The sequence below is a fragment of the Coregonus lavaretus genome (genome assembly GCF_964263955.1).
Source record: "Coregonus lavaretus genome assembly, chromosome: 23".
Taxonomy (NCBI): Eukaryota; Metazoa; Chordata; class Actinopteri; order Salmoniformes; family Salmonidae; genus Coregonus; species Coregonus lavaretus.
The window spans coordinates 47,607,871-47,633,776 of record NC_140010.1 but is presented as its reverse complement, the minus strand read 5'-3'; the positions used below and the strand labels follow the sequence as shown (position 1 = coordinate 47,633,776).

The window sequence follows — 25,906 nt, the reverse complement described above, 5'->3', positions numbered from 1 at the left end:
TAGACATTTTTGGCAAAATTATTACAAATAACAGAAATATCTTACAAGTATTCAGACCCTTTGCTATGAGAATCGAAATTGAGCTTAAGTGCACCCTGTTTCCATTGCTCATCCTTGAGATATTTCTACAACTTGATTGGAGTCCACCTGTGGTAAATTAAATTGATTGGACATGATTTGGAAATGCACACACACCTGTCTATATAAGGTTCCACAGTTCACAGTGCATGTCAGAGCAAAAACCAAGCCATGAAGTCGAAGGAATTGTCTGTAGCGCTCCGAGACAGGATTGTGTCGAGGCACAGATCTGGGGAAGGGTACCAAAACATTTCTGCAGCATTGAAGGTCCCCCAAGAACCCAGTGGCCTACATCATTCTTAAATGGAAGAAGTTTGGAACCACCAAGAGTCTTCCTAGAGCTGGCCACCCGGCCAAACTGAGCAATCGGGGAAGAAGGGCCTTGGTCAGGGAGGTGCCCAAGAACCTGATGGTCACTCTGACAGAGCTCTAGAGTTCCTCTGTGGAGATGGGAGAACCTTCTAGAAGGACAACCATCTCTGCAGCACTCCACCAGTCAGGCCTTTATGGTAGAGTGGCCAGATGGAAGCCACTCCTCAGTAAAAGGCACATGACAGCCCGCTTGGAGTTTGCCAAGAGGCACGTAAAGGACTCTGACCATGAGAAACAAGATTCTCTGGTCTGATGAAACCAAGAATGAACTCTTTGGCCTGAATGCCAAGCGTCACGTCTGGAGGAAACCTGGCACCATCCCTACGGTGAAGCATGGTGATGGTGGCAATGGTGATGGTGGCAGCATCATGCTGTGGGGATGTTTTTCAGCGGCAGGGACTGGGAGACTAGTCAGGATCGAAGGAAAGATGAACGGAGCAAAGTACAGAGAGATCCTCGATGAAAAACTGCTCCAGAGCGCCCAGGACCTTGGAAGGTGAACCTTCGCCCCAGTCTAACAGGACAACGACCCTAAGCACACAGCCAAGACAACGCAGGAGTGGCTTCGGGGACAAGTCCCTGAATGTCCTTGAGTGGCCCAGCCAGAGCCCAGACTTGGACCCGATCAAACATTTCTGGAGAGACATGAAAATAGTTGTGCAGCGACACTCCCCATCCAACCTGACAGAGCTTGAGAGGATCTGCAGAGAAGAATGGGAGAACTCCCCAAATACAGGTGTGCCAAGCTTGTAGCGTCATTCCCAAGAAGACTCAAGGCTGTAAACGCTGCCAAAGGTGTTTCAACAATGTACTGAGTAAAGGGTCTGAATACTTTCCGAATGCACTGTATGTCACAACAGGTCTAAATATATGTCATGATAGTGTTATGACCATATTATGACAGGTTATGACAAGTTGTCAGTTATGACATATGATGTTGTTATGACTGTATGTCACTGGGTGTCAAGTAAAGTGCTACCGATACCTTTAATACCTATCCAATCCTTTCAGATCTAGGTCTACTCAAGCGATAAGGGGTACTAATCAATACCAATCAACACTGTAACAAATTCAAATTAATTACATCGTTGATATTGCCCCTCCTTAGTTCATAATCTAACACCAATTTACAGCTGCACTGCTGAGATCATTGCCTAACAATGCACACCATGTTCAAAAATGTTAAATAAAGTAAATACATTTTCTATAAAAAGTTAATTCCCTCTTCGACGCACCTGTAAGCTAGCTGGAAGCTAGTCCAATGATTGCAATTGTGTACTTGCGTGAAACAATGAAGCGAATCGTAGGGCTGGGCGATATGGCCCAAAAATCATCACAGTATTTTCAAAAAAATGTATGGTATGGCGGTATTTGACAATATTATGTTTTTGAATAATAAAAAAGTAAAACATTTGCTTTATGAGTAGTGCGTGATCCTAGGGTGGCAACACATACATAAGTGATTTCAATGGGTCTTTCTCCATTCTGATTGTTTAATACTGTTCAATTAAACATTTTCATCAATTTCTACATTTCCTGCACTCATTTGCGATAATTTCCACACTGCTACGTAGGGCTACACAATATGGGCCCACAAAAATCGAGGCCTTATTTTTAAACAAATGTTGCACTTGGGTGAACTGTTGGAATCATGGAAATATCTTTATTCTAATTATATAGTTAGAATAGAATATAAATAATAGTGGGCACCTTGAATACAGTTTTGTTTGACATGACAAATTACAATTCCAGGAATGAGTTATTGTGACAGGGTAGGTACCCAAAAATGTTGCTCAGTGTTTCCTAGGGGACCCTATAATGTTTGGCTACATTAAAATGTTTCTTAATGTAGCCAACATATTCATGCTTCGCCTTTTCCTCTCTGATTTAGAAGATACTGTTGCACAAACAACATGCTGATTTAGGCCTACACCAGCACTGGTATCAGGCTGTACAGCTAGCTACATTTGCTCTGACTCAGTTCATTTATTAGCTAGCTAGCCAGCTAACTAGCGATTAGTGTTAGCGGCTAACGCAATTTAGCTAAAACTTGTTAAGAAAAGACAAACTAGCTGTTTGCAGATGTAAGAAACAAACTAATAGTGTAATTATAGAACACTTGTAGGTTTATATTTAGAAGCAAAAGTGGAAACAACAACATTGTCATCAACACTGTTGCATGTGCTGCATTGACCATGCAGACTGAACACAAGTGTCTCGTGGTCAAGCAACAACACATTTTATTGGGTTTTATAGGCGGTTCCCACCCAAAGAAGAGAGGAATCCAGAGACTTAATGATTGGATTTCTTGTTTCATACAAGTATGCATGCATAATCACTGGGTTGCAGGTGCTTCGAGGAGGGAATCAACTTAAAGCTGCAATATGTAACTTTTTGGGCGACCTGACCAAATTCACATAGAAATGTAAGTTATAGATCTGTCATTCTCATTGAAAGCAAGTTTTAAAAGTTGTAGATCTGTTATGTGTGCTATTTCTATGCTTCCAGTTCTTCAGTTTAGTTTTTGTGTCTTTTACTTTTGGTTTTGTACACCAGATTCAAACAGCTGAAAATACAATAATTCACAGCGGTTTAGATGGTACAATGATTCTCTACACTATACTTGCTTGTTTTGTCACAAACTGAAATTAGATGAACTATTAAAATTTTAGCAACCAGGAAATGGCGGAGCGATTTCTGCATAGTGCATCTTTAAAACAGGACCATTTTACAGAAAAAGTATTTAGACTACTTTGTTGAACATGTTGTGAATTGTCAGAATAACACACTTATATGACTTGAAACATCCTGTGTGCACGACTTCAACCATTTATTTTCAAAAGGAAAGTGATAACGTTGTAACTGATTTTAATGTGCTATAACACTGATTAATATTGGCTAGGGTGAGGGGTTGTTTCTGGTCCAGCCAATCACACACAAGGATCAATTTAAAATATGTTATTACACTACATGACCAAAAGTATGTGGACACCTGCTCTTCAAACATCTCATTCCAAAATCATGGGCATTAATATAGAGTTGTTTCCCTCTTTCCTGCTATAACAGCCTCCACCCTTCTGGGAAGGCTTTCCACTAGATATTGGAACATTACTGCGGGGACTTGCTTCCATTCAGCCACAAGAGCATTAGTGATTTTGGGCACTGATGTCGGGCGATTAGGCCTGGCTCGCAGTCGGCGTACCAATTCATCCCAAAGGTGTTCAATGGGGTTGAGGTCAGGGCTCTGTGCAGGCCAGTCAAGTTCTTCCACACCGATCTCGACAAACCATTTCTGTATGGACCTCGCTTTGTGCACAGGGGCATTGTCATGCTGAATCCAGCAGCATACCACCCTGCATCCCACTGTTGGCTTGCCTCTGAAGCTAAGCAGGGTTGGTCCTAGTCGGTCCCTGGATGGGAGACCAGATGCTGCTGGAAGTGGTGTTGGAGGGCCAGTAGGAGGCACTCTTTCCTCTGGTCAAAAAAAATAATATCCCAATGCCCCAGGGCAGTGATTGGGGACATTGCCCTGTGTAGGGCGCCGTCTTTCGGATGGGATGTTAAACGTGTGTTATCGTAAGAGTAGGGGGTCCTTGCTAAATTCCCAATCTGGTCCTCATACCATCATGGCCACCTAAACACCCCCAGCTTCTAATTGGCTCATTCATCCCCCCTCCTCACCATTCTAACTATTCCCCAGGTCGTTGCTGTAAATGACAATGTGTTCTCAGTCAACTTACATAAAAATAAGGATTAAATAAAGAAAGAAACAGGAAAGGGCCTTCCCCAAACTGTTGCCACAGAGTTGGAAGCACAGACTCGTCTAGAATTACATCGTATGCTGTAGCGTTAAGATATGGACTTATGGGGCCTTGCCCTTTATTTATTCCTCCTCCACCAAACTTTACAGTTGGCACTATGCATTGGGGCAGGTAGTGTTCTCCTGGCATCCACCAAACCCAGATTCGTCCGTCGGACTGCCATATGGTGAACCGTGATTCATCACTCCATAGAACGCGTTTCTACTGTTCCAGAGTCCAATGGCGCCGCGCTTTACACCACTCCAGCCGACCCTTGGCGTTGCACGTGGTGATCTTAGGCTTGTGTACCGCTGCTCGGCCATAGAGACCCATTTAATTTAGCTTCCGACGAACAGTTTTGTGAGTGTTGCAACCGAGGACAGACGATTTTTACACACTACGCCCTTCTGCACTCTGCGGTCCCATTCTGTGAGCTTGTGTGGTATAACACTTGCCTGCCTGAGCCGTTGTTGCTCCTAGATGTTTCCACTTCACAATAACAGCACTTACAGTTGACCGGGGCAGCTCTAGAAGGGCAGAAATTTGATGAACTGACTTGTTGGAAAGGTGGCATCCTATGACGGTGCCACGTTAAAAGTCACTGAGCTCTTCAGTAATGCCATTCTACTGCCAATGTTTGTCTTTGGAGATTGCATGGCGGTGTGCTCAATTTTATACACCTGTCAGCAACAGGTGTGGCTGAAATAGCCGAATCCACTAATTTGAAGGGGTGTCCACATACTTGTGTATATATAGTGTATGTTTAATTAAACTCAATCTTCTTGATCCAACATATTTTATTCAAGTTCATGCAATGTACATTTTTCATATTAAGGTTCCCACAATCCTCCAGTCACAGAGCAATATTGCAAATTACTGTCAGGGCAATTTTAATTAATTGAGTTGCTTTTACATAAATAAATTGAAATAAGTGACCTTTACTTCAATTTAATTGCTCTGTTCTTTTAACACAAATTAATCGTTTAATGAGTCATTTTAACATAATTAAATCCCCCAAAAACATACAAAATCATTAATTTCAACAAGATATATATACAATTAATAAAAATATAAATACAACATGCAACAATGTCAAAGGTTTTACTGAGTTACAGTTCATAAGGAAATCAGTCAATTTAAATAAATAAATGTGGCTCTAATCTATGGATTTCACATGAATAGGAATACAGATATGCATATGTTGGTCACATACCTTTAAAAAAAAAGTATGGGCGTGGATCAGAAAACCAGTCAGTATCTGGTGTGACAACTATTTGCCTCATGCAGCGCAAAACATCTCTTTCGCATAGAGTTGATCAGGCTGTTTATTGTGGCCTGTGGAATGTTGTCCCACTCCTGTGCGAAGTTGCTGGATATTGGCGGAAACTGGAACACGCTGTCGTACATATCGATCCAGAGCATCCCAAACATGCTCAATGGGTGACATGTCTGGTGTGTATGCAGGCCATGGAAGAACTGGGACATTCTCAGCTTCCAGGAATTGTGTACAGATCCTTGCAACATGGGGCCGTGCATTATCATGCTGAAACACGAGGTGATGGCGGCTGATGAATGGCATGACAATGGGCCTCAGGATCTCGTCACAATATCTCTGTGCATTCAAATTGCCATTGATAAAATACAATTGTGTTCGTTGTCCGTAGCTTATGCCTGCCCATACCATAACCCCACCGCCACCATTGTGCACACTGTTCACAACGTTGACATCAGCAAACCGCTCGCCCACACGACTGCCATCTGCCCAGTACAGTTGAAACCGGGATTCATCTGTGAAGAGCACACTTCTCCAGCGTGCCAGTGGCCATCAAAGGTGAGCATTGCCCACTGAAGTCGGTTACAATACCAAACTGCAGTCAGGTCAAGACCCTGGTGAGGACGACGAGCATGCAGATAAGCTTCCCTGAGACGGATTCAGTTTGTGCAGAAATTCTTTAGTTGTGCAAACCCACAGTTTCATCAGCTGTCTGGGTGGCTGGTCTCAGACGATCCCGCAGGTGAAGAAGCCGGATGTGAAGGTCCTGGGCTGGCGTGGTTACAAGTGGTCTGTGGTTGTGAGGCCAGTTGGACGTACTGCTAAATTCTCTAAAACGATGTTGGAGGCGACTTATGGTAGAGAAATTAACATTAAATTCTCTGGCAACAGCTCTGGTGGACATTTCAGCAGTCAGCATGCCAATTTCGCGCTCCCTCAAAACTTGAAACATCTGTGGCATTGTGTTGTGTGACAAAACTGCACATTTTAAAGTGGCCTTTTATTGTCCCCAGCACAAGGTGCACCTATGTAATGATCATGCTGTTTAATCAGCTTCTTGATATGCCACACTTGTCAGGTGGATGAATTGTCTTGGCAAATGAGAAATACTCAATAACAGGGATGTAAACAAATTTGTGCACAAAATTTTAGATAAATAATTTTTGGGTGCGTATGGAAAATGTCTGGGATCTTTTATTTCAGCTCATGAAATAAGCTGAACTTTACATGTTGCGTTTATATTTTTGTTCAGTATAAATATAATAGATATTCCCCTAGATTAATCTCACTCAGTGCTGCTTAGTGAGTAGGCTATAGGGGCCTTACCTAGGGTCCATCCCTTGCATTACAATCTCATCTTGCTTGCACTCTACCATGTCATTCGTAAACATGGCATGGAAGTAAGGGATGGAGGCGGCCAGAACAATCCTATGAGCGCTGAACTTGTGGTCTCCAACCTGCAAGGACGATACAAGCAAGTGATTTAGTCCAGACATGGGTCAAATACATAGCCTGTCAAATACATGTTCCATACAGTAGAATGGAACAAATGGAATAGCATCAAAAGTGCATACTCCAAGCTAAATCAAGCGCACCTCAAGTACTTTCATTTGACAGAATTGTAATAATCAGAACTTAATTTTACCATGTGACCATTGCTTTCCCCTTGGAGACACTAACTTAAGACTATAGCCTATTGTATTCATTAGGCTACTCACGTGTGTTTATTTTTATTAAAAACTATACAATCAAAAGAGACATCTTGCATGAGGTGGGTGCACTGACAGTTAGGCCTAACCAATATCTATAAGGTCAAGGCATGAAGTCGCCTTCATGTAGGACATGCAGTGCAGGTCATGTGAAAGAGAAAGTGCACTAAAGGTCAACTAACCTAATAGTCTATGTTAAGCCAGAGTGAAGGCTCGCTGGAGGTCATGCATTACAGAATATGGCCCACTAGATATGTAGGCTACAGGACTGTACGCTGCAGCTTATCATAATGATGGTGCTTATTAATAGGGCAGGTGCATCCCGGGGGAGGGACAGAAGAGCAAATGAACCTCTGCTGTTTCCCTGACAAAGGTCCTACTGACCACATAAACCACATGTAATGTGAACTTTAAGTTGATGCTGCAGGTATTAAAGCCAGAGATTTGAGGACAATTGACAGACAGTCAGCGCGAGGTTTGTGAAGATATGGGCGATGGCTGGCTAGTCATGTTAATTTGATTCGAGAATACTACAATCTGAGATAACAATGGTCAGTAGTCCATATTTGTCTGAAAGCAAGGCATACTGGACTAGTTACTACAACGCAAGCTACGTTATATTCTTCTAATTCAGCTTCAGGCTATGTATTGTATACGTTAGTAAGCAGTTGGCTAAACCTTTCTTGAGAGGCCATAGCTATAGCTAGCTAGACACCAGGGATGAGTTTCCCAAAAACAGTCAAGATGATGTTAGTACTAAAGATAACCTTTACGTTTTAGTAAACGTACTCCTGACCATAGTGTGGTGCTTCACCATCACAGCAAAAAAAATTTTTAAATCTCAGCATTGGCTGTAACGTTAACGTTAGAGTAGACTTCAGTTGGTGCTAGCTAGCTAACGAACTAAAACTCCCTCTGGCTAAAGCTTTTGTTGGTTCTTCCGGACATAGGGTGAGTCTGCTAGCAAGTTGGGCAGCCAAATCGTGGATAAAACTACCATGACAATTGAAAGGGAAGGGCTAAATGTGTTAGATAACTACATATTTGGCACGATAACCGCGACTTCTACATTCATTTAATGCATTACAGTCAGTAGGTACAGGAGCTAGCTATGCTGCTTAGCCAATAACCTAGGCTAGAGCCTTCTAGTTGCAAATAGAAGGCTCTGCAGCTAGCTAGCTAACGTTAGTTACCTAGCTAGCTTGCCTCAATTCTACTGCTAGCAAGATAACGTTAGCTAGTTAGCCGGCTAGCTGTTTTCTCAAACTACTGTAGTGCGCTTGGCTAGCTACTAGGCTAACGTCACACCTACCTTCAGGGTGACATCGCAGAGTTTTCCTTGTCTTCTGATCTCCTCCATAACAGCATATCCACGACCTGGTAAATCGTGGACTGAAAAATGCATTAAATCCTCCAGTTCTTCATATATCATATCACCCATCGTCATTGAGAAAAAGGAAATTACGAATTTTGAAAACGCCTAACAATAGGGAAATGACCGACACGAGACACCGTAGTATTTTTTTAATTATCCAAACCACTAGTATTCTGCCAGCAGCACAAATTATGACGTCAAAATGTATGGTAATAAGGAAACCTTCAAAGTAAAAGCCTGTATTTCAAAACATTGCAGTGTGGATAACTAATTCAAAACATATTGCATTTTAATCAATGGCCACTTTTATTGTGCCAACAAACTTATTAGAAATATGTTAACTTTTTTTGGGGGGGGGACCAAGAATGAAAAATATACAATGTTGACAAATAGGGATACCTAGTCAGTTGTACAACTGAATGCATTCAACTGAAATGTGTCTTCTGCATTTAACCCAACCCCTCTGAATCAGAGGTGCGGGGGCTGCCTTAATCTGCATAATCAAATCAAATGTTATTTGTCACATACACGTGTTTAGCGGATGTTATTGCAGGTGTAGCGAAATGCTTGTGCTTCTAGCTCCGACAGTGCAGTAATATCTAACAAGTAATATCTAGCAATTTCACATATACCCAATACGCAAAAATCTAAGTAAGGAATGGAATTAAGAATATTTACATATATGGATGAGCAATGACAGAGCAGCATAGACTAAGATACAGTAGAATATTATAGCATACAGTATATACATATGAGATGAGTAATGCAAGATTTGTAAACATTATTAAAGTGACTAGTGTTCCATTTCTTAAAGTGGCCAGCGATTTCAATAGGCAGCAGCAGCCTCTAATGTGCTAGTGATGGCTATTTAAAAGTCTGATGGCCTTGAGATAGAAGCTGTTTTTCAGTCTCTCGGTCCCAGCTTTGATGACCTCGCCTTCTGGATGATAGCGGGGTGAACAGGCAGTGGCTCGGGTGGTTGATGTCTTTGATGATCTTTTTGGCCTTCCTGTGACATCAGGTGCTGTAGGTGTCCTGGAGGGTGTGTAGTTTGCCCCCGGTAATGCATTCGGCAGACCGCACCACCCTCTGGAGAGCCCTGCGGTTGCGGGCGGTGCAGTTGCCGTACCAGGCGGTGATACTGCCCGACAGGATGCTCCCAATTGTGCATCTGTAAAAGTTTGTGAGGGTTTTAGGTGCCAAGCCAAATTTCTTCAGCCTCCTGTGGTTGAAGAGGCCTTCTTCACCACACTGTCTGCATGGGTGGACCATTTCAGTGATGTGTATGCCAAGGAACTTGAAGCTTTCCACCTTCTCCACTGCGGTCCCATCAATGTGGATAGGGGGGTGCACCCTCTGCTGTTTCCTGAAGTCCACGATCATCTCCTTTGTTTTGTTGACATTGAGGGGTTATTATTTAATAAGTGACTGTTGTCGATATAACATATATATCTTCTAAGAGTTTAATTCGGGAGATGGTATCTCGTTAAACAACTTCTTCCGTGGTGCCCCAAATTCCTAATGAGTTAATTGTTACATGATTAATTTATTAGAGTGACAATTAAACATACACTGCTAAAAAAATAAAGGGAACACTAAAATAACACATCCCAGATCTGAATGAATGAAATAATCTTATTAAATACTTTTTTCTTTACATAGTTAAATGTGCTGACAACAAAATCACACAAAAATGATCAATGGAAATCAAATTTATCAACCCATGGAGGTCTGGATTTGTAGTCACCCTCAAAATTAAAGTGGAAAACCACACTACAGGCTGATCCAACTTTGATGTAATGTCCTTAAAACAAGTCAAAATGAGGCTCAGTAGTGTGTGTGGCCTCCACGTGCCTGTATGACCTCCCTACAACGCCTGGGCATGCTCCTGATGAGGTGGCGGATGGTCTCCTGAGGGATCTCCTCCCAGACCTGGACTAAAGCATCCGCCAACTCCTGGACAGTCAGTGGTGCAACGTGGCGTTGGTGGATGGAGCGAGACATGATGTCCCAGATGTGCTCAATTGGATTCAGGTCTGGGGAACGGGCGGGCCAGTCCATAGCATCAATTACTTCCTCTTGCAGGAACTGCAGACACACTCCAGCCACATGAGGTCTAGCATTGTCTTGCATTAGGAGGAACCCAGGGCCAACCGCACCAGCATATGGTCTCACAAGGGGTCTGAGGATCTCATCTCGGTACCTAATGGCAGTCAGGCTACCTCTGGCGAGCACATGGAGGGCTGTGCGGCCCCCCAAAGAAATGCCACCCCACACCATGACTGACCCACCGCCAAACCGGTCATGCTGGAGGATGTTGCAGGCAGCAGAACGTTCTCCATGGCGTCTCCAGACTCTGTCATGTCTGTCACATGTGCTCAGTGTGAACCTGCTTTCATCTGTGAAGAGCACAGGGCGCCAGTGGCGAATTTGCCAATTTTGGTGTTCTCTGGCAAATGCCAAACGTCCTGCACGGTGTTGGGCTGTAAGCACAACCCCCAAATCTGGTGCAGTCCATGAGGAGGAGATGCACTGCACTACTTAATGCAGCTGGTGGCCACACCAGATACTGACTGTTAATTTTGATTTTGCCCCCCCCCCCCCCCCCCCTTTGTTCAGGGACACATTATTCAATGTCTGTGGAACTTGTTCAGTTTATGTCTCAGTTGTTTAATCTTGTTATGTTCATACAAATATTTACACGTTAGGTTTGCTGAAAATAAACGCAGTTGACAGTGAGGACCTTTCTTTTTTTGCTGAGTTGATATATTTTCAATTGTCATGACAGCCAGGTGATGCATTCTATCTTGGGTCATTGTGCTCCTAAACCATGTACAGTGGGGAGAACAAGTATTTGATACACTGCCAATTTTGCAGGTTTTCCTACTTACAAAGCATGTAGAGGTCAGTAATTTTGATCATAGGTACACTTCAACTGTGAGAGACGGAATCTAAAACAGAAATCCAGAAAATCACATTGTATGATTTTTAAGTAATTAATTTACATTTTATTGCATGACATAAGTATTTGATACATCAGAAAAGCAGAACTTAATATTTGGTACAGAAACCTTTGTTTGCAATTACAGAGATCATACGTTTCCTGTAGGTCTTGACCAGGTTTGCACACACTGCAGCAGGGATTTTGGCCCACTCCTCCATACAGACCTTCTCCAGATCCTTCAGGTTTCAGGGCTGTCGCTGGGCAATACAGACTTTCAGCTCCCTCCAAAGATTCTGTATTGGGTTCAGGTCTGTAGACGGGCTAGGCCACTCCAGGACCTTGAGATGCTTCTTACGGAGCAACTCCTTAGTTGTGCTGGCTGTATGTTCCCATCTTCAATGCTCTTACTGAGGGAAGGAGGTTGTTGGCCAAGATCTTGTGATACATGGCCCCATCCATCCTCCCCTCAATACGGTGCAGTCGTCCTGTCCCCTTTGCAGAAAAGCATCCCCAAAGAATGATGTTTCCATCTCCATGCTTCACGGTTGGGATGGTGTTCTTGGGGTTGTACTCATCCTTCTTCTTCCTCCAAACACGGCGAGTGGAGTTTAGACCAAAAAGCTCTATTTTTTTTCTCATCAGACCACATTACCTTCTCCCATTCCTCCTCTGGATCATCCAGATGGTCATTGGCAAACTTCAGATGGGCCTGGACATGCACTGGCTTGAGCAGGGGGACCTTGCGTGCGCTGCAGGATTTTAATCCATGACGGCGTAGTGTGTTACTAATGGTTTTCTTTGAGACTGTGGTCCCAGCTCTCTTCAGGTCATTGACCAGGTCCTGCCGTGTAGTTCTGGGCTGATCCCTCACCTTCCTCATGATCATTGATGCACCACGAGGTGAGATCTTGCATGGAGCCCTAGACTGAGGGTGATTGACCGTCATCTTGAACTTCTTCAATTTTCTAGTAATTGCGCCAACAGTTGTTGCCTTCTCACCAAGCTGCTTGCCTATTGTCCTGTAGCCCATCCCAGCCTTGTGCAGGTCTACAATTTTATCCCTGATGTCCTTACACATCTCTCTGGTCTTGGCCATTGTGGAGAGGTTGGAGTCTGTTTGATTGAGAGTTCAAACAGGTGCAGTTAATACAGGTAATGAGTGGAGAACAGGAGGGCTTCTTAAAGAAAAACTAACAGGTCTGTGAGAGACGGAATTCTTACTGGTTGGTAGGTGATCAAATACTTATGTCATGCAATAAAATGCAAATTAATTACTTAAAAATCATAATGTGATTTTCAGGATATTTTTTTTATTTATTCTGTTTTTCACAGTTGAAGTGTACCTATGATAAAAATTACAGACCTCTACATGCTTTGTAAGTAGGAAAACCTGCAAAATCGGCAGTGTATCAAATACTTGTTCTCCCCACTGTATTTTGTACCAATTGAGAACTTGTCTAATTCCCTGAGATCTGGATCTTCTAAAAAAAAAATCATTATTTTAGTATTTTGGGGGTTTACTGTCAGGGCCCAGGTCTGGCCAAACTGCTCTAGAAGGTCCAGGCTCTGCTGTAGGCCATGTGCTTTGGGTGACAGCAGGCATAGGTCATCTGCGAAGAGCAGGCATTTAACCTCTGAATTGTGGAGAATAACACCAGGGGCTGAGGATTTTTTTAGAATAGTGGCCAATTTGTTGATGTAAATATTGAAGAGTGCAGGGCTCAGATTGCAACCCTGGCGAAGGCCCCGCCCCGGTTAAAGAATTATGTTCTTTAACTCCTGTTCGGCTATAATTATCTGTTGTAAATGACTACCGATGATCCTTCTACTTCTTAAAACAGACCTTTGTGTTGATGTTCTACTTCCTTGTAATCTGTGTTGGAGTCTCTGACAATATATTAAACCAGATGAATTTTGATTGGCTTTATCTGTGACTGCTCTTCTCTTTTATTCACCTTGAAAATCCCAATGACATTATATTATATATGTCTATGGCACGTATAAGATGTATTTTGACTTCATGAATAGTGATCTTTCTACTTTATTTTAGAAAACTTGAGATGTTAATGCTCACTGAAAGAAAAAATAACTTATGTACAGTGGGGAAAATAAGTATTTAGTCAGCCACCAATTGTGCAAGTTCTCCCACTTAAAAAGTGCTACTATGACAGACAAAATGAGATTTTTTTTCTCCAGAAAATCACATTGTAGGATTTTTTATGAATTTATTTGCAAATTATGGTGGAAATAAGTATTTGGTCAATAACAAAAGTTTCTCAATACTTTGTTATATACCCTTTGTTGACAATGACACAGGTCAAACGTTTTCATTAAGTCTTCACAAGGTTTTCACACACTGTTGCTGGTATTTTGGCCCATTCCTCCATGCAGATCTCCTCTAGAGCAGTGATGTTTTGGGGCTGTCGCTGGGCAACACGGACTTTCAACTCCCTCCAAAGATTTTCTATGGGGTTGAGATCTGGAGACTGGCTAGGCCACTCCAGGACATTGAAATGCTTCTTACGAAGCCACTCCTTCGTTGCCCGGGCGGTGTGTTTGGGATCATTGTCATGCTGAAAGACCCAGCCACGTTTCATCTTCAATGCCCTTGCTGATGGAAGGAGGTTTTCACTCAAAATCTCACGATACATGGCCCCATTCATTATTTCCTTTACACGGATCAGTCGTCCTGGTCCCTTTGCAGAAAAACAGCCCAAAGCATGATGTTTCCATCCCCATGCTTCACAGTAGGTATGGTGTTCTTTGGATGCAACTCAGCATTCTTTGTCCTCCAAACACGACGAGTTGAGTTTTTACCAAAAAGTTCTATTTTGGTTTCATCTGACCATATGACATTCTCCCAATCCTCTTCTGGATCATCCAAATGCACTCTAGCAAACTTCAGACGGGCCTGGACATGTACTGGCTTAAGCAGGGGGACACGTCTTGCACTGCAGGATTTGAGTCCCTGGCGACGTAGTGTGTTACTGATGGTAGGCTTTGTTACTTTGGTCCCAGCTCTCTGCAGATCATTCACTAGGTCCCCCCGTGTGGTTCTGGGATTTTTGCTCACCGTTCTTGTGATCATTTTGACCCCACGGGGTGAGATCTTGCGTGGAGCCCCAGATCGAGGGAGATTATCAGTGGTCTTGTATGTCTTCCATTTCCTAATATTTGCTCCCACAGTTGATTTCTTCAAACCAAGCTGCTTACCTATTGCAGATTCAGTCTTCCCAGCCTGGTGCAGGTCTACAATTTTGTTTCTGGTGTCCTTTGACAGCTCTTTGGTCTTGGCCATAGTGGAGTTTGGAGTGTGGCTGTTTGAGGTTGTGGACAGGTGTTTTTATACTGATAACAAGTTCAAACATGTGCCATTAATACAGGTAATGAGTGGAGGACAGAGGAGCCTCTTAAAGAAGAAGTTATAGGTCTGTGAGAGCCAGAAATCTTGCTTGTTTGTAGGTGACCAAATACTTATTTTCCACCATAATTTGCAAATAAATTCATTAAAAATCCTACAATGTGATTTTCTGGATTTTTTTCCCTCAATTTGTCTGTCATAGTTGATGTGTACCTATGATGAAAATTACAGGCCTCTCTCATCTTTTTAAGTGGGAGAACTTGCACAATTGGTGGCTGACTAAATACTTTTTTCCCCCACTGTAGATACAACACTTGTTTATTTTCATGATTACACCAGAACCTTTGTTTTAGGACTATTGTACTCTTGTCTAGGGCTGTAGCGGTCATGAAATTTTGTCAGCTGGTGATTGTCATGCAAGTAACTGCCAGTCTCACTGTAATTGACCGTTAATTAACCTCTTAAGGATCGTACAATTTTTTTTCAATTTTCACCTAAAATGACATACCCAAATCTAACTGCCTGTAGCTCAGGACCTGAAGCAGGGATATGTATATTCTTGGTATCATTTTTATTTATTTTTTGTCATTTTAGCAGACGCTCTTATCCAGAGTGACTTACAGTTAGTGAGTGCATACATTTTCATACTGGCCCCCCATGGGAAAAGAACCCACAACCCTGGCGTTGCAAACGCCATGCTTTACCAACTGAGCTACACGGGACTACCTTTGAAGTTTGTGGAAATGTGAAATGAATGTAGGATAATGTAACATTAGATCTGGTAAAAGAAAATACAAACAAAAAAAACATGTTTTCTATGATTTTTTGTTGTTGCATCATCTTTGAAATGCAAGAGAAAGGCCAGACAGTGATGTAGGAATCTAGGTGTCATTTAGATTTGGTCCACAAGATGGCAGCATTGTGTGTGCGAAGTTTCAGACTGATCCAGTAAAGAATTACATCACAACACAATATTCTGTATCAAGTCTGCCAGGAGTTTTCCCAAATTTTCCGAATAGGTACATTTATACATTTTCAAGTACATACGCCAGAGACGGCAGGGGGTCAAACTGTATAACCTAGTTCCTACATTTGAATATAAAAACAAAAGCAAAACTATGATACATCTTATCTCTGGGACCCTCAGGATGACAAATCAGAGCAAGATTACTGAATGTAAGTACATTATTTACCTTCAGAGGTGAATGTATCAAACCAGTTGCCATGACAAAAGTGTTTTGTTGTTGTGCACTATCCTCAAACAATAGCATGTCATTTTTGTTGCTGTAATAGCTATTGTAAATTAAACACTGCAATTAGATTATCAAGAATTAAAGCTTTCTGTCCATATAAGACATGTCTATGTCCCGGAAAGTTAGTCACATATCGCATATTGAGCAGCAACCGTCCCGGTATAGGGACACCGATCCCGTAGAGGTTAACATAAACACGTTTAGTATCTCCGGCTTCCACGCATAGCCCAAAAGCCACTAATGTGGACCTTTGGAACATCTACATTTTCAAAAGTCGAATAAATCCATTTAATATAGCCTACACCATCACAATACATTATTTATTTTAGGTCTAAAGAAACATGATATGAAGAAAATGTAGCCTATTTCAGAAGAACAGAATAGCATACTCTGAGTTCTACTTATGTTAGGCCCTGATCTGGCTATGCCATATATGGCTATGGGCTACACTAGTTCATTTAACAGACAAGATTTGCTTAGAATTCTATGGCATTATTTTATAGTATGAAGAATACAATTGTAACATACTGTAGCTGAATAAAATAGAAAGGATATTTTCACCCAATGATTTCCGAGGGAGTGCACACATTATTGTGTTGCGCGATTAACAAAGAAACAGGTATTATTCATTTAGAGTTATTTATGCAACTTTAGTTGTGATACAAACATTAGGCTATTCTAAGGCTGCATGATGTGACAAATGATTATTTGAAAAAAGTCACATGAAAGGCATGAGCTCTGCTCTGTTTCTTGCGCAGGCTGCACAGACTTCATCAGTCTCTCATTCAAAATTTGACAAGCACTTGATAATATTATCACCGGTCAGACTATTCTCAATTTAATCTGGTCTTAACATATAGCCTAATAATATTGAGTACTTTTTTATTTAGAATGGCCCACAAAAAAAACGTAATCTGTAGCCTGAAGTCGAATAGCGAATGGAGGTTACGTGCGGTTAAGTTTTTAATATGCCAAGTAGGCTACACCGTTTGTAAAGCAGATGAATGTGCTTAATTTTAAGAATTAAGCAATAAATATAGCAGCACGAGAAAGCTGGGAACCTCTTTTAAATAGTGGCCAGTCAATACTCTGTTTTCACACCTGATTGAGCAATGGCTGGGCTTATAAGAACACGTTTCACTAGGCTCTGTAGGCTATATGCTCTCCAACCGTGTTCCAGGGGTCCTATACCTATAGGCTACGTTTGGAGTTATTTGGCCACTTTAGTTGTGATACAAACCTTATCAAAACATATAGGCCTATGGGCTAGGCTACATGAGGTGCGCGACTATGATTTGAATGTGCTGTTTCTTGCCTTAGACTGCACACGCTGGGCAGCATTCACAAGTGACAATATTATCACCCATCAGACTATTCTCTGTTTAATTAGCTTTGATTTAGAATGGCCCACTATCGTGCACCAGTCGGAACGGGCAGGGTAAAAAAAGAAGTCATCCGTATGCACTTGAATAGCGAATGGAGGACGTTTTTCCCGCGGTTCATTTTCATGCTAGCCAGGTAGGCTCCGATTGTAAAGCGAAGCAATGTGCTTAATATTAGGAAAATTGAGAAATAAATATAGTAGGCCTAGCCTACAGAAAGCTGATGGGATCCTCCTCTTTTTAATAAAGGCTATCAAAACTCTGTTTTCTCACGCATCAACCAGCTATGAGGAGCTGGCTCTTGCTGCACAACAGGTGTTCCTATTCCGCTCACTCAAAGCCAGGGCTCTCATGAAGTGTTTGATTTGATTTTCGATTGCATTCGATTTCAGAGTGATTAAGGGGACAATAGAGCACTGAGTATCAGGCCATTAGCGACTAGCACGTTTTGTAGGCTACTAATGACCATCAGACCACGGTGTGGTGGTAATACGGTCACCGTAACAGCCCTACTCATTTAGATTGCAATTATAACCTTACATAGAATATACTGTGCCTTCAGAAAGTATTCACACTCCTTGACTATTCCACATTTTGTTGTGTTACAGCCTGAATTTTAAATTGATTAAATTGAGAATGTGTGTCAGTTTCCTACACACAATATCCCATAATGTCAAAGTGGAATTATGATTTTCGAAATAAAAATACAAAATAAAAGCTGAAATGTCTTGATTCAGTAAGTACTCAACCCCTTTATTATTGGAAGCCTAAATAAGTTAAGGGGTGAAAATGTACTTAACTCACATCATAAGTTGCATGGACTCACTCTGTGTGCAATAATAGTGTTAAAAATGATTTTCGAATGACTACCTCATCTCTGTACCCCACACATACAATTATCTGTAAGGTCCAATCGGTTGAGCAGTGAATTTCAAACAGATTCAACCACAAAGATCAGGGAGGTTTTCCAATTCCTTGCAAAGGGCATCTATTGGTAGATGGATAAAACATTTTTAAAAACTCTACTTCCGGGCCGCCTTCATCTTCTGTACGCCGCTGCCATTTTGTGGTAGGCCCAGCCTACATCTTCAGCTTCGTGGGCGCTGATCTGGAGCATCATGAAAATTATCAAGTACCAGGACATCTTTGCGAAAAACCTGGTTGCCTCTGCCAGGAGGATGAAACTTGGCCGCAAGTGGGTCTTCCAGCAAAACAACAACCCCAAGCACACATCAAAATCCACAAATAAATGGTTAATTGACCACAAAATCAACATTTTGCAATGGCCATCTCAGACTCCGGATTTGAATCCCATTGAAACATGTGGTTTGAATTGAATGGGGCCGTCCATAAGTGCAGATGAAGGATATCAAGGATGTGGAAATGTTCTGTATGGAGGAATGGTCTAAGACCCCTCCCAATGTGTTCTCAGTGCCATTATCCTCGCAAGGTGAGGTATTGAAAGGTATTTAAAACAGGGGTGTCAATAATCTTGACCCTATCTTTTTGAAAAGAAAAATAAAGATTCCTTGTTAATCCCTGGTAAATTAATTAGATTTTGTTTAAGTGTTTTGCACTGTGAGAGTCCACAGCTTTCCTTCTTTGTCCTTATGCTGTATGGCCTGTAGCCATGCCATCTTCCTCTCTGCTTAGAAAGGCAATACATACCTAAAAACAAAGACCTCCCAGCTAGCACATGAGAAGTTCTGAGAACCATGTTTCTTAGAGCTTGATGAAAGTGTGGTTGTCCTATGGCTATTTGTCCTATGGCTATACAACCTTCCACAACTTTCTGGGAATGGTGCAGGATAGTTGCTTGGATTTGGAACATTCTCAGCACATTTAAGGAACTTCAAAATGTTATTTTCTTGGTATTTTAGTACTTCAGCATAACGTGTCCTTGAAGTTCCATGATAGTTCTATTTAAAGTCATGTTCTCAAATTGTTCCAAGAACGCTAAGAAACAATGTTCTTCTGTGGGAATTTCAGTACTTCAGCATAATGTTCCCTACAGGTTTCCTCGTGGTTCTATTTAAAGTAATGTTCTCAAATTGTTCAGAGGACGTTAAGAAAAACTTCAATAAAAACCACACAAAAACGTTTGTAAAGTTCAGAGAATGTTATTTAAAAATACATTCCGTTCTCAGCATCAACAAAACTTTCTATCCTCCATTTCAGTGGTACTCAAAGTTGGGGTCGCGGGGGAACTGCAATTGGGTCGCCAGAAAAAGAAACAAAATATTAAGAGTACAGATTATTGTATGGGACAATATACCATTTTCTTTGAGAAAGATCATTAAAAAAATACAATTTTATTGAGTACATTTTTTCACAGTTTTTTTCCCCCATTTTGATAAGAGATAGAGAAAATTAAAGGAATTGAAGGTTATTTGTTGATGTAAATCTAACTTTTAAGGTTGTGTCATTAGATTTGGGGTGGGGTCGCGAGGAATTATTGCAAAATAAATGTGATCCCCAGAAATTCTGGTGAAAAAAACAGGGTCCCTGCTGAAATAGTTTGAATACCACTGCTCTATCTTATTTAAGTGTGTTCAGGTGTTTTGGCTGCACCCACTAATTGGCCACACCTGATCTTAATGACTGCTTGTTTTCTTTTAAATGGGGTCCGTTTAAATAGACTAAAATGAACAGCTTTGAATGCGTAAAAAACATGGCATGCTAGCTCCATCCTGGTGGTGCAGTGGACTAATTCCATGGATTGAGAACAGAAGATTATAGATTCATATCTCATTGCTGCCGAATCATAAAAAGAAAAATGTGTTTGCATTAAATGAATTACCATGTGTCATATCTGGGTTTGGAGTTCAAAAAAAGTTAGCAAAAAATAAGCTAGCAGTGTTATTGAAACATTCATTGAAAGTTAATTAAAAACATAAAGATGACCTATAATTTTTAAAGAGTAATTTTGATGAAGAAAAACAAAAGAATCATAGAAAAATCAGATGTTTTAGGCTTAGTTATAATGAAACGTGTCAACTCTGGTCTTCATTTTGACATTTCGTCGCAAAAGTGATATATTTTGGTCTATTAGTAGTAAATCTAGCTCTTTTTGTGATGTAGAAGGTGCCTCTACTTCATCTCAGATGTGCTGGGTGGTACCACCTAGGGTTGATTGGCGGGAACCCGGTTACCAAGATTTACCACTCTCTTTTCCCGGGATAAACCAGTAAATTCTAATAAATTATTTATATCAACAGCATGGCGTGAATTGGAAGCGTTAAATTATATGCAATGTCTAAATATGGCTTCAATCATCAACGCTCATGGTGGGGACAGACAGCCCATCTCAGTATGGAGTGCAGTTCACAATGCATGTAGACTTCTCACCACGGTACGTTTTTTTCTTTTGACAGGTAGGCCTACATTTGCTGCAGCATAAACTATGCTACAGTAATAGTAATATAAGGACCGAATGCTCGTCTAATTTACACATCTCCATCTGGCTTCCGGGGTCACCAATTTTTTTTTATTGTAAGGACATTTGTCTTAATTGCAGAGTTTTAAAACAGCCCATCACTCAATTATCGTTGCTTTAAATCAGAGCATGTGCGAGCAGGCTTTCTTTCCCTCCATCAATTCCATTCAAATTGCATCCAAAAGAGATAATCCTGTTCAAGATTGATATATATATACAGTGGGGGAAAAAAGCATTTAGTCAGCCACCAATTGTGCAAGTTCTCCCACTTAAAAAGATGAGGCCTGTAATTTTCATCATAGGTACACGTCAACTATGACAGACAAATTGAGAAAAAAAATCCAGAAAGTCACATTGTAGGATTTTTAATGAATTTATTTGCAAATTATGGTGGAAAATAAGTATTTGGTCACCTACAAACAAGCAAGATTTCTGGCTCTCACAGACCTGTAACTTCTTCTTTAAGAGGCTCCTCTGTCCTCCACTCGTTACCTGTATTAATGGCACCTGTTTGAACTTGTTATCAGTTTAAAATACACCTGTCCACAACCTCAAACAGTCACACTCCAAACTCCACTATGGCCAAGACCAAAGAGCTGTCAAAGGACACCAGAAACAAAATTGTAGACCTGCACCAGGCTGGGAAGACTGAATCTGCAATAGGTAATCAGCTTGGTTTGAAGAAATCAACTGTGGGAGCAATTATTAGGAAATGGAAGACATACAAGACCACTGATAATCTCCCTCGATCTGGGGCTCCACGCAAGATCTCACCCCGTGGGGTCAAAATGATCACAAGAACAGTGAGCAAAAATCCCAGAACCACACGGGGGGACCTAGTGAATGACCTGCAGAGAGCTGGGACCAAAGTAACAAAGCCTACCATCAGTAACACACTACGCCGCCAGGGACTCAAATCCTGCAGTGCCAGACGTGTCCCCCTGCTTAAGCCAGTACATGTCCAGGCCCGTCTGAAGTTTGCTAGAGTGCATGTGTTGATCCAGAAGCGGATTGGGAGAATGTCATATGATCAGATGAAACCAAAATATAACTTTTTGGTAAAAACTCAACTCGTCGTGTTTGGAGGACAAAGAACAAAGAATGCTGAGTTGCATCCAAAGAACACCATACCTACTGTGAAGCATGGGGGTGGAAACATCATGCTTTGGGGCTGTTTTTCTGCAAAGGGACCAGGACGATTGATCCGTGTAAAGGAAAGAATGAATGGGGCCATGTATCGTGAGATTTTGAGTGAAAACCTCCTTCCATCAGCAAGGGCATTGAAGATGAAACGTGGCTGGGTCTTTCAGCATGACAATGATCCCAAACACACCGCCCGGGCAACGAAGGAGTGGCTTCGTAAGAAGCATTTCAAGGTCCTGGAGTGGCCTAGCCAGTCTCCAGATCTCAACCCCATAGAAAATCTTTGGAGGGAGTTGAAAGTCTGTGTTAACCAGCGACAGCCCCAAAACATCACTGCTCTAGAGGAGATCTGCATGGAGGAATGGGCCAAAATACCAGCAACAGTGTGTGAAAACCTTGTGAAGACTTACAGAAAACGTTTGACCTGTGTCATTGCCAACAAAGGGTATATAACAAAGTATTGAGAAACTTTTGTTATTGACCAAATACTTATTTTCCACCATAATTTGCAAATAAATTCATTAAAAATCCTACAATGTGATTTTCTGGATTTTTTTTTCTCATTTTGTCTGTCATAGTTGACGTGTACCTATGATGAAAATTACAGGCCTCTCTCATCTTTTTAAGTGGGAGAACTTGCACAATTGGTGGCTGACTAAATACTTTTTTTTCCCCCACTGTATATACAGTGAGGAAAAAAGTTTTTGATCCCCTGCTGATTTTGTACGTTTTCCCATTGACAAAGACATGATCAGTCTATAATTTTAATGGTAGGTTTATTTGAACAGTGAGAGACAGAATAACAACAAAAAAATCCAGAAAAACCCATGTCAAAAATGTTATAAATTGATTTTCATTTTAATGAGGGAAATAAGTATTTGACCCCCTCTCAATTTGAAAGATTTCTGGCTCCCAGGTGTCTTTTATACAGGTAACGAGCTGAGATTAGGAGCACACTCTTAAAGGGAGTGCTCCTAATCTCAGTTTGTTACCTGTATAAAAGACATCTGTCCACAGAAGCAATCAATCAATCAGATTCCAAACTCTCCACCATGGCCAAGACCAAAGAGCTCTCCAAGGATGTCAGGGACAAGATTGTAGACCTACACAAGGCTGGAATGGGCTACAAGACCATCGCCAAGCAGCTTGGTGAGAAGGTGACAACAGTTGGTGCGATTATTCGCAAATGGAAGAAACACAAAAGAACTGTCAATCTCCCTCGGCATGGGGCTCCATGCAAGATCTCACCTCGTGGAGTTGCAATGATCATGAAAACGGTGAGGAATCAGCCCAGAACTACACAGGAGGATCTTGTCAATGATCTCAAGGCAGCTGGGACCATAGTCACCAAGAAAACAATTGGTAACACACTACGCCGTGAAGGACTGAAATCCTGCAGCGCCCGCAAGGTCCCCCTGCTCAAGAAAGCACATATACATGCCCATCTGAAGTTTGCCAATGAACATCTGAATGATTCAGAGGAGAACTGGGTGAAAGTGTTGTGGTCAGATGAGACCAAAATCGAGCTCTTTGGCATCAACTCAACTCGCCGTGTTTGGAGGAGGAGGAATGCTGCCTATGACCCCAAGAACACCATCCCCACCGTCAAACATGGAGGTGGAAACATTATGCTTTGGGGGTGTTTTTCTGCTAAGGGGACAGGACAACTTCACCGCATCAAAGGGACGATGGATGGGGCCATGTACCGTTAAATCTTGGGTGAGAACCTCCTTCCCTCAGCCAGGGCAATGAAAATGGGTCGTGGATGGGTATTCCAGCATGACAATGACCCAAAACACACGGCCAAGGCAACAAAGGAGTGGCTCAAGAAGAAGCACATTGAGGTCCTGGAGTGGCCTAGCCAGTCTCCAGACCTTAATCCCATAGAAAATCTGTGAAGGGAGCTGAAGTTTCGAGTTGCCAAACGTCAGCCTCGAAACCTTAATGACTTGGAGAAGATCTGCAAAGAGGAGTGGGACAAAATCCCTCCTGAGATGTGTGCAAACCTGGATGCCAACTACAAGAAACGTCTGACCTCTGTGATTGCCAACAAGGGTTTTGCCACCAAGTACTAAGTCATGTTTTGTAGAGGGGTCAAATACTTATTTCCCTCATTAAAATGCAAATCAATTTCTAACAGTCTTGACATGCATTTTTCTGGATTTTATTGTTGTTATTCTGTCTCTCACTGTTCAAATAAACCTACCATTAAAATTATAGACTGATCATGTCTTTGTCAGTGGGCAAACGTACAAAATCAGCAGGGGATCAAATACTTTTTTCCCCTCACTGTATATATATATATATACACACACACAGATGTCCTAGCCTACATCTTTCAGGTAATACATTCAATGTAGTATTAGCCTTATATGTAGCTAATGAATGATGGGTTATGCATAATAACCTAACTTTTTGCCTCTGTCTCTTCCGCAATACACACGCACCTGTGTTCCGCTGGCCTCTCTCCTTAAAAAACGCTCCTTAGCTCTTGGAGTCCCATGCAGGAAAAACTAGACTAGAATAGCTTGCTGGCCATTGTTTTTAGCATTTCTTATACCAACAGACTATTCGAAGAGGGACGCAAGCTCGTTTGCTGAATGTTAATTAGCCTACTGCAGCCAATAGAACTCACAGGTAGTTTGAAAGGAGAGCTAATGCGTGATGGTGGTAGGCTATAGCAGTTATTTATTTAGACCTATAACCATTCAATCTTTGTGGAGAGAAGTGAAAGCTATCTGCATCTATTCTAGTCCTACATTATTCTAGCATGTCATTAGAACAATGAAGATTAGGACAAAACTTATTTCATTTAACAGTAACACTTTACTTGACACCCAGTGTCATAAAACATTATGACACGGTCATAACCTGTCATAATATGGTCATAACACTTTCATTGTGCATATAGTTAGACCTGTTGTGACATACAGTACCAGTCAAAAGTTTGGACACACCTACTCATTCAAGGGTTTTTATTTTTTTTAAATGTCTACATTGTAGAATAATAGAGAAGACATCAAAACTATGAAATAACACATATGGAATCATGTAGTAACCAAAAATGTTAAACAAATCAAAATATATTTTAATGTTTGAGATTCTTCAAATAGCCACCCTTTGCCTTGATGATAGCTTTGCACACACTTGGCATTCTCTCAACCAGCTTCACCTGGAATGCTTTTCCAACAGCCTTGAAGGAGTTCCCACATATACTGAGCACTTGTTGGCCGCTTTTCCTTCACTCTGCGGTCCAATTCATCCCAAACCATCTCAATTGGGTTGAGGACGGATGATTGTGGAGGCCAGGTCATCTGATGCAGCACTCCATCACTCTCCTTCTTGGTCAAATAGCCTTTACACAGCCTGTTGGGTCATTGTCCTGTTGGAAAACAAATGATAGTCCCACTAAGCCCAAACCAGATGGGATGGCGTATTGTTGCAGAATGCTGTGGTAGCCATGCTGGTTAATGTGCCTTGAATTCTAAATAAATCACAGACAGTGTCAGCAGCAAAGAACCCCCACACCATCACACCTACCTCCTCCTCCATGCTTTACGGTGGGAACCACACATGCGGAGATCATCCTTTCACCTACTCTGCATCTCACAAAGACATGGCGGTTGCTTTCTTGACTAGACTGCTGACGATACACAAAATTCAAAAGGCAGTAAGGGACATTTCCTCATAAGACCAAATTCAACGTTTCATACATATCTATGTGGTTTTACAAAGAAAAAAAACCTTGTTGGCTATGAGGGTACGTTAATATTCGTAGCT

The 25,906-nt window shown here is 41.6% G+C and overlaps 1 protein-coding gene across 2 annotated transcripts in view; it reads right to left on the bottom strand.

The window, feature by feature from the left end:
• Positions 1-8,699, bottom strand: part of klhl18 (kelch-like family member 18) — an 81,837-nt gene extending 73,138 nt beyond the window's left edge. For both annotated transcript variants that reach the window (XM_084139710.1, XM_084139711.1), the window contains exons 1-2: positions 8,545-8,699; positions 6,850-6,980 (exon numbers count right to left, since the gene is read on the bottom strand). In XM_084139710.1, the coding sequence (XP_083995836.1) occupies positions 6,850-6,980; positions 8,545-8,679 (266 nt within the window). In that variant the 5' untranslated portion in view covers positions 8,680-8,699. The remainder of the gene's footprint in view (positions 1-6,849; positions 6,981-8,544) is intronic.
• Between the last annotated feature and the right edge of the window lie 17,207 nt (positions 8,700-25,906).